Consider the following 9,684-nt stretch of genomic DNA (forward strand, 5'->3'; position numbering starts at 1 on the left):
TTAGATATCATATGATGACTGAAAACAATTTGAAATATGCTTTTAGTTTTGTCAGGAAAGTATTTGAATGTTTTGGTTAAAAGATTTTGAGAGTTTTAGAGTTGTTTTAATACTATTTTTTTATGGCAATTAATCGGTTTACTTGACAGTAATATTGCATTTGACAGTTCAGTGTTTAAACCAGTCAATGCTGAGTTTGACTTGAGAGGTTGTTTTTAAGTTTGGTGGAAGTCTAATCAAGTTTCCATCTACTGATTCACCCCTCCTCTCAGTAGTTGTCTGGATGCTTATTAATTCATCATACCATCAGACCACCCCCTCTAGGGAGGTCCCCTCATCCCTGCAATCAGACCCCCCTCCCGATACCACGGTCGGTCCACATGCTCTTGGTTCCGCTTCTAGGACCCCATTGTCTATGGGTCTTACAGAAAAGATTGTCAAGATCCTTGTTCCTTTTGGCTCTTCATCTTTGGTACTGACGAAATCTGGTCACAGGATGAGGACAAAGGTTTGGATAACCTTGAAGCAAACAAGAAGAATCTGCCTTCTTCCAGACCGAAAAATGTTTTCGATCAGAAGAATGTGGAGGATGAAAAAAAAGATTCCAAATCCAACTAGAAAATTCCTCTACTAAGGTCCACTTATACGACTATGGAAAAAGCTTTGGCTAACTTTACCCAAACTGATGAAGGAACAAAGATCAAACTCCGTAATAATGCCATTGATAAAATCACTTCATCCCTTCACCTGGCGATTATTGGGTGTTTCTTCTCCTTCAGACCATCTATTGGCATGGTTAGGCGATGGGCTAAGGCAAGATGGAAGTTAAAGGGAAGTGTCGATATCTCAACTATTCTAGGAGATCTCTTCCTTTTCAAGTTTACTATAGAGGAAAACCTGATCTTAGTCCTTTCAGGCTCTTGGGCCTATGGAAAGCATATTCTAACTCTTGCTAAATGGAATCCTAGGTTTGACCCCTCAGTTGAACTCAATCGCATGGCTCCTATTTGGGTTAGGCTCCCTAGCCTCTCGCTAGAATTTTGGGATGAACAGATCTTTTGCTAGATTGGGAACTCATTCGGCAGCTATGTTATAGTGGATTTGGCACCCTTGCTAATCCAAGTTGGTTTATGCCCATTTCTGTGTTAATGTTGCTATTAACAAAGCGCTTCCCAACTTTGTCTCCCTAAAATCAAAGTGGGGAAAACCATTGTCTATAAAAATTCTACTCTTTTTTATTAGAAATGTGCTAACCAAGGGCATACATTTGCTGAGTGTAAGACCTCGGTGATTGCTGAACCCAAGCTTAAAGAGAAGGCTATTGTGGATGATCCTATCATCCCAAGTGTACCCTCTTCTTTAGACCCTTTGGGGCTGCCTAATGTTTGTGAGATATCTAATGATTACCCTCACACTGACAAGATCTTAGACATTATAAAAACCCATGTTGATCCAGTGAATAAATCTAGTCTAGTGGTACCTCTAGAAGATGGATAAATTCCCTCGGTGATTAGGCTACGACTATCTCCTGGTCCTTCTGCCTCCCCCTCCTTCGCTATGGTTGATGGCTACCTCTCCCCTAGGCCTTTTGTTCTTACTAACCCCATGACTCCCCAAGACCCCTTTAACCTCTGTGGTGTTAAGTTTCACAGCCCCTCACTATCTCCCTAGCAGTTTGGAGATTTTAGAGGAAGTGGCTAAATCTCCCCTACTAACTTCTAATGTGAAGTTATCACCACCCTGTTCTCCCTTAGTGGATAATGAGGACTGGTTGACTCAAAAGAAAAAAACTAGATCTAAGAAGGCAAATGTGGCCATTGATAGTAAAGTTGGAAGACCAACTGAGAGGGTGTTGAGACATAAAGTTATGGCAAGGGATATTGCAAGGGGAAGATAGTTGACCCTTGATGGAATCAACAAAACCAACAAATGAAGTTCCTCTCCTGGAACATAAGGGGACTCAACAACCCCCAAAAGAAATTTTCTATAAAACAATATATCTTAGAGATGAAATTAGATATTTGTCTACTTCAGGAAGTCAAAATGTCCTACCAAACTTTTGCAACCACTGCTGGTAAAATTTGGTTGGGGGATGCCTTTTTGTATGTTGAGGCATTGGGGGTGTCTAGTGGAATTGCTACCCTTTGGGACCCCTACAAAGTGCAAGGAAAGGTCTATGTAAGCTCTCATAACTTCCTGGTGGTTACTCTTCAATATGGTGATCTCTGCTGGCACATGTTCAATATATATGCCCCCAACTCCAAAGTGGGAAGGCATCTAGTGTGGGAGGAAATTTCTGAGCTCATCCTTGAGGATCAAAATTATCAATACATGTTGGTTGGTGATTTCAACACCCCTCTCTATCCCTCTAATAAATGTGGGGGTCTTGTGTATTTTTCTGATAGCATGGGAGATCTTGCTAATCTTATAAATGCTACTAGCCTCTTTGATCTTGATCTACAGGGTGTCCCATTCACTTGGTCAAATAATAGGAAAGGGAACCACCTAATTCAAGTCAGACTAGATAGATTTTTTTGTCTCTGCCAAATGGTATATTGGTCACAACTCCTATCTAAGGACCATCCCAAGGACCACTTCTGATCATAGCCCTCTCCTCCTCCATTGGACTAATAGACCTCCCTTGGGTCCTCCCCTATTTTGATATGAGATCATGTGGGCCTCCCACCGAGATTTCAGATATCTGGTCAGGGGCTGGTGGGCCACCTTGGTCCAAGGGACTGCGATGTTCAGAAATGTTGAGAAACTAAATCTCATCCGAAGGGAAGTGAAAGGATGGAATAAGGTGACCTTTAGTGACATCTTCAAAAAGAAGAAGGTTTTGTGCTCTAGACTCAAATATTTCTAAAGCAGCATGGCCTCAGGTGACCCCCCTCACTCTCTTCTTATTGAGGAGGAATAATGCTGAAAGAATTGGAAGGAATTCATTTCTAAGGAGGAAATCTATTAGAAGCAAAGATCCAAAATTCAATGGCTGAATGAGGGTGACAAAAACTCAGCTTTCTTTCACCGCTCAGCTAGCATTCACAAAAGGAGAAACTTTATCAAATGCCTAAAATACAACGTTGGTCATGAGAGCACTAGCGAATTCTAACTTGGTCAAACTACTACTGACTTCTTCATTCATATGTATACTAAGTCCAGATGAGGTAATGAGGCCCTCCAAGACAGGCTCCTAAGCAATCTACCTAATTCCATTGGGGAGGAGGATAACTGTCAGCTCCTTTCTTCCATTTTATTGGAGGAGGTTCGTTTGGCTATCTTTGAGATAGGTGCTTTCAAGAACCCGGGCCCAAATGGCTTCCCCCTAGCTTTCTTCCACGATTAATGGGATATTATTAGTTATGATATCACTAAAGCAGTGAAGGATTTCTTCAGGACTAGTAAATTATTGAAAAAGTTGAATAACACCTACATTGTTCTTGTCCCCAAGTCTTCAGACCCCAATTGCATGAAGTATTTTCGGCCTATAAGCCTCTGTAATTCTATTTACAAGATCATCTCCAAGGTCTTTGTGAATAGAATTAAGCCACTTCTATCTAAGTTTATCAACCCCTCCCAAAAAGGCTTTGTCCCTGGTCATCAAATCTTGGATGCGACCATTGCTACTCATGAAATTATTCATTCCATAGATAGAAGTAGAATTCCAGGTATGGTTTTCAAACTCAACATCTCAAAATCTTATGATAAATTCAACTGGTACTTCCTATTTAAAACTCTCTCAAAACTAGGCTTCAAGCAAAATATTGTTGATATGATACGAGAATGCATCTCTACGGTTTAGTTCTCTATCTTGATCAATTGGATTCCTAGGGGCCACTTTAAAGTTGGAAAAGGTATTCGACAGGGAGATCCCCTGTCCCCATCTTTTTATTATGATTGCATAAGTTTTGGGTAGGAATGTGGTGGATTTGATGGTCAATGGAAGGCTGCAAGGGTTTAAAGTAGCTTCTACTATTCTCCCCTCGGTGATTCAATAATTTGTGGATGATACCTTTCTTTTTGGTATATCCTTCATGATTGAGGCTAAACACTGGAAGAGTTTTCTTGATTACTATGCCTCTGCTTCGTGGCAATGTATCAACTATGATAAAAGTAATCTCTTTTTCTTCAATACCCCCTTGGACCTTCAGAATAAAATCCTTAATATCCTTGGGTGTAAGTCTACTACTCTTCCTGGGACTTACCTGGGTCTCCCCCTCACTATCAAAGAGGTTACCCCTATGTTCTGGAATACTATCCTTGAAATAGTACAGAAGAAACTTGTTGGATGGAAGGGAAAATTCCTTAGTAGTGCGGGGAAGCTCTAACTCCTTGTGTCTTCCCTCCAGGGCATCCCTGTGTACTTCCTTTCCCTGTTCAAAATCTCTAGTTCTATGGGGGACAATCTTGAGAAGATCCAAAGAAATTTCCTATAGATGGGTATGGAGGAAAAGAAACACCTCTTTCTGGTCAACTAGGATACTGTTTGCTTACCCAAGACTGTGGGGGTCTTGGTATCGGAAAGATAAATGCCTTGAACAAGGCCTTAATTTCTAAAGTGGTCTGGACCCTAAGTAAAGGTGAGGAATACTGGTGTAACATTATCAGGGCTAATTATTTGTAAAGGGAACAATTCTTCTTTAATTTGAGTTTTGGTGGCTTACCTCATGGGTCAAAATTATGGAACAACATCCTAAAACTTAGATCTGTTATTAGAGAATGACTGAAGTGGCAGATTGGAAATGGTAGGAAGATTAGGTTTTGGGAAGACTCTTGGCTGGATGACAAACCTCTCACTGAATCTTGATTCTATCAAAAAATCAATTCCCTAAAGGATCACTTTGGTGATTATATTGTTGACTATATTGTGTCAGGAAGAGGAAAGTGGAAGAACATCTCCTTGATCTTTACTGATCGAACTAACATGTTGCCTACTACCCTTGATCTTTGGGATCTTATGCTTCCATGCAGGGTACCTTTATATCCCCATGAGGATAGATTCATCGGGAAAGGGACCCAGTCGAGGGAGTTCTCGGTCAAGTCTTCTTACAGAAAACTCTTGAGACCCATTGATGATGTTGACTACTGGAAAAAGATATGGAACCCACAGCTTATTCCAAAAATTAACTTCTTCTGGTGGTCCATTATGCATGAAAAAAACTTGACTTGGGACAATTTGAAAAGGAGGGGATTCCAACTTCCCAACAAATGTATCTTATGTAAAGCTGAGGAGGAATCTATAGGCCATATTTTCATCCACTACCCTTTCGCAGTGCACTTGTGGGAAATATTACCCTTGAAAAACGTGGTATACAATGGATTTTTTGTGATAACATTCAACTGTTTGTTAATGGATGGTCACCTCCTACCCACCACCCCCTAGTTATTCAACTAAGGAGGAAAATCCCTCCTCATATCTACTGGAGTGTTTGGAAAGAAAGAAATAACATAATCTTTAGAGATGCTAAAACCTCCCCTAATAATGTTTTTTCTGGCTGTTTCAAAATGCTTATGGATAATATATCTATGACTAGATGGAAAACCCCTCCAATCCTCCTAAGTTGACTAATAAAATAATTGTGGAACTCTGGAAGCTCCCCCTAGAGTTTAAACTGTTCAATAACACTTCAAAGATCAACAGAAAAAGGACCAAATGGTTAGCCCCAAACTCCTCTTGGTATAAACTAAATTTTGATGGGTCAGCTCAAAATACCTACCAAGTGGGAGGTGGTGTTATTCACGATCATCAGGGGACTACTATTGTTGCCTATATGGGTAGCCTGGAGAATCATACTGTCACTCAAGCTGAGGGAATGACTCTCCTATGGGGCCTGAAGTTTGCCACTGCTATAGGTATCAGACAACTAGAAATTGAAGGTGATTCTAAAGTAATTGTGGAAGTTTTCAGTGGTAGATCTGTAGCGGGTTGGAAAGTGGAATCTATTTTGAGGGATGCAAGAATGTTTCTGGCTAACCTTGACTGTTTCACTATCCACCACATTTTCAAAGAAGGGAATGTGGCTGCTAACTCTTTGGTTGTTGTTGGAAGGTTGCAAGATGGCTTACGATGTTGGAGGAACATTGGTTTGCTACCAATGACCACCAAGGAGATCTTGGAGAAAGAAAAAACTAAGTCTTAATGACGAGCCTTTCTAATCATTATCAGATGAAGAGAATCAATTTTCAAATTTTGAATTTGGAGGGGAAACCCGCCCATCATGGGTTGGGGTTGCCATGCAAATTCATATGGCCTTGTCATCAGTCTCAAGGGGGTTTAAATAATGATGATACTTATTGGCATAGTACCGATATCGCGAAAGGCAATTTTCTATTTATCATCTAGACGAATGTCATTGGTGGTGATGAAGGCAATAGCTGGGCTCGGCTAAGTCACATTGGGCGGATTTATGGCTCACACTAATGTAATAGATTTCATGATGGGGAAATCTGTTTAAACATGACTTGAAATAATCACGATGATTATTGCATGATTTTATTCTAGAATTTGTTGAGTTTTCTTCTCAACTCAACTTCTATTCTTGATCGGCTCTATATCATTGTTGCCCTATTTTTCATTTTCTCTTCTAAGATGGAGGAAACAATCATGGGGGGTGATAGACTAAGACTTGAACTTGATAAAATGGATGAATTCAAAGCCAGACCAGTGGTTTGGTTTGTGTGCTCAGAAGGAGGCATTGATAAATTCATGGAGAGCATGAGGAAATGATGAGAGACTGTCGAAGCAGTTTGTGGCCTCTTGGGAGGATAGAAGGGTCACTATGGGAGGTATCTCATTCGAAGTCAACAAAGATGTGATTTCTCAGTCAACAAGCATGTCCATGGAGGGTAGGAAATGGAAGAAACAAAGCCTCATATCGGACACCACCAGCCTAAACTAGTTTTTCTGTGATGGGGAGAATCCTGTGAAGCGGGTTGGCAGCTTCAATCGTGAAGAGCTTTCTCTACCTTGGGATGAGGTCTGCTACATAATCATGAATTATTTCACTCTAGAAGGACGGTATGGGGTTTTCTACTACTATCACCTCCCTTTCCTTAACCATCTTAGGAATAAGGATATTATCTCCATCCCTTTTTTTCTACTACATTCTATGGATTCTAATGTGAGAGATATTGTTGAAGCCAAGAAGAAAGTCAAGGACTTTACTATTCTCCACCAAGGCCTTATCCTCCGCCTTTATAATTTCCACTTGCCTCTCTGTCCTCCTCTCATGATATCTGTCTAGAATGTTTTTGAAAGCCAATCTTTGGCTATAGCCACTGCCAACCCTGACATAAGCCCTCCTCGGTTGCTTGAACCTGGATCCTCCAGTAAGAAAAATAAAAATCACCACTCAGAGTATTTAAAACCCCCCAAGAAAGTGAGAAACCAATAAATCGACTCTAATGTAGAGATTACGGATGAAGCTAACACTCCCCATCACTCTGTGAGATTGGCATCCAAATCCTTTGAGAAACCCTTAAGGGACCCCTCCTCATCCCATGAAACTAGGATTTACATCCCCTCTGGTAATAAGGCCCCATTTCATTCCACCTCGACCCCCCATTCTGCTAGCTCCACCCATGTGTCTGAGAGCCCTAAAAATTCCATGAGCCCAGATGTCGGTCCTAAATCCCGGGCAAACTCTCCATCCCCTACTCTCAAGTTTGAAAAGATGATGGTGGTGGAGGAAGTGAGTAGCATCAAGGAGGAAGAGGATTACAAACTGATGGATTTGGAAAAGAAAGTGGATGGCATGATTGAAAACTTGCAGGAAATTACCAGCAGAACGAAGGCCATTGAGAACAAGTTGCATGAGTCTCCAAGTTTTCTTTGAATGTCATGCATAGCTCTACAACCACTCTTTATCTCTTGCAGGAAAGCACCCTCAAAGGTAAAGGAAAGGAGTATAAGGACTACAAGGACCTCTTTAAATTCCTCACCAAATAATGGGCAATGAAGCTCCTCCCCAAGAGGATCCATGGCAAAAAGAAGTAGTTGTGTTTTCTATGGGTTGGGTTTTTGGTTTTTTGAATGGCCCTAATGGTCTTTTGACTTATAATTATGATTTTTGGTTATTACTAGACTTAACTATCTTTTTCCCTATGTGGCGTACTTTAATTATGACTTTTATATAATCGGTTAATATGCGTAGCATGCTTAAATTCTTTGATAGAGGAAAGTTTAGGAGGCTGTGATTTTGTTTTTTTCTGTTGACAGTTGTTTATCTATTGTTATCTTGTTTGTTCCTAGGTCAACCCCCTAGTTTTAGCTGCTTTTAATATAAAAAACAATTATCTTCATTTATGTTAACAAGAAATAATAGTACAATGATTAATTATGATTACTTACACCATAAATATTTGATTTTGTAGCTCATTCACAACTAGCCATTGTATATTCAAAAAGTATAATTCCAATTCAATCCCCATTATTTAGATACTTTAGATGTTATCACCTCATAGTAATTTCACCTAGACATGTTTTAACATTCACAAAATTTTAAAAATAAAATTTTAATTATGATTTCTACCATTTCACTCAATTTCACATTCTTATCTCTTTCCATGCCCAAATAGTGAAAAAATAGTCATGTACCATGTTTTACTAAATGAATGAATTATTAATAGTGAAATAATAATGTTGACATAGGATAAAAAACATAAAAAATAGAAATAACTGTTAAAATACATAAAATAGTCATTATTATATATTCATTTAGCTAGATTTATGTGCTCAACTTAAAATTTTCATCTTTACAAAATTTATGCATCAAATTTTAAAAACAAGTAATTAGTTGTAGAGTTACATGGGGTCTTGCAAAAGTTATACATAATAAAATTACACTAAAATTATGTTATCTCAATTGTACAAACACCATCCTACCAAAGAAGATAGAACAACATAAAGATTGCGAGTAGAAAAGGTAGAGATAAGATGTAGATTTTTTTTTTTAAAAATTCTATTACAAAAAAATTAAAATAATTGGACAAAAAATTTCCAACTCCAAAAAGACTATTATTTTTCTAATTTGTTTCTCCTTAGTATTTTTATGCAAGAAAACTACTTTTTTTAGTTTAGAATAAGGCAATGTAAGTTCTAATGTTCTAGTACACTTCAGTTTTTTATATTCAAAATTAAAGAATTTTAAATTTAAAATAGATACCATTTTTTTTTCATAAAAGGGGTAAAAATTTATTCAAGCGAAACCAACAAGTACATAGAAAAAGGCCTTATGCCCACAAGAGCCTCCAAACAAGGCCAACACAACAAGTTCCCAAAGGAACACAAATGAAGAGAGCAATTATAAGTTTCCATCATCCCTAATTAACAATCCCAGAATCTCCAAATAATTTGGATGAAGAGCCTCCTAGTTATCCACATCCCATCCCTCTAAGCTCTCAGAAGCCCACTTAGCCAAACAATTAGCCACTTTTTTCTACTCTCTGAGAATATGACAATGAAATACACTCCAAGGATCCACAAAGATTCAGAATCTACTTAGACACCTATGCTAATTGCCAATAAACTTCATCCAATTGACAATCATTCAACACATCAACCACAATCTGTGAATCAGAATCACATATAATCATTTTCCAACCTAAAGAGAACCCTCTCTCAACACCATGTAAAATATTTAGGGCCTCCATCAAATTACTCAAATTCTTTCCTTTATAAATGGA

The 9,684-nt window shown here is 38.8% G+C and overlaps 1 protein-coding gene across 1 annotated transcript; it reads left to right on the forward strand.

Moving 5' to 3' along the window:
* The first annotated feature begins 5,771 nt into the window (after window positions 1-5,771).
* On the forward strand, window positions 5,772-6,140 carry LOC131858058 (uncharacterized). Its single transcript, XM_059210948.1, has one exon. The coding sequence runs from the start codon at window positions 5,772-5,774 to the stop codon at window positions 6,138-6,140; it is 369 nt and encodes a 122-aa protein (XP_059066931.1).
* The last annotated feature ends 3,544 nt before the right edge of the window (window positions 6,141-9,684 follow it).

Source organism: Cryptomeria japonica, chromosome 1, assembly GCF_030272615.1.
Source record: "Cryptomeria japonica chromosome 1, Sugi_1.0, whole genome shotgun sequence".
Taxonomy (NCBI): Eukaryota; Viridiplantae; Streptophyta; class Pinopsida; order Cupressales; family Cupressaceae; genus Cryptomeria; species Cryptomeria japonica.

Excerpts from the sequence above, each read along its gene's own strand:
- LOC131858058 (XM_059210948.1), top strand. The coding sequence starts at position 5,772 with ATGGGTAGCCTGGAGAATCATACTGTCACTCAAGCTGAGGGAATGACT.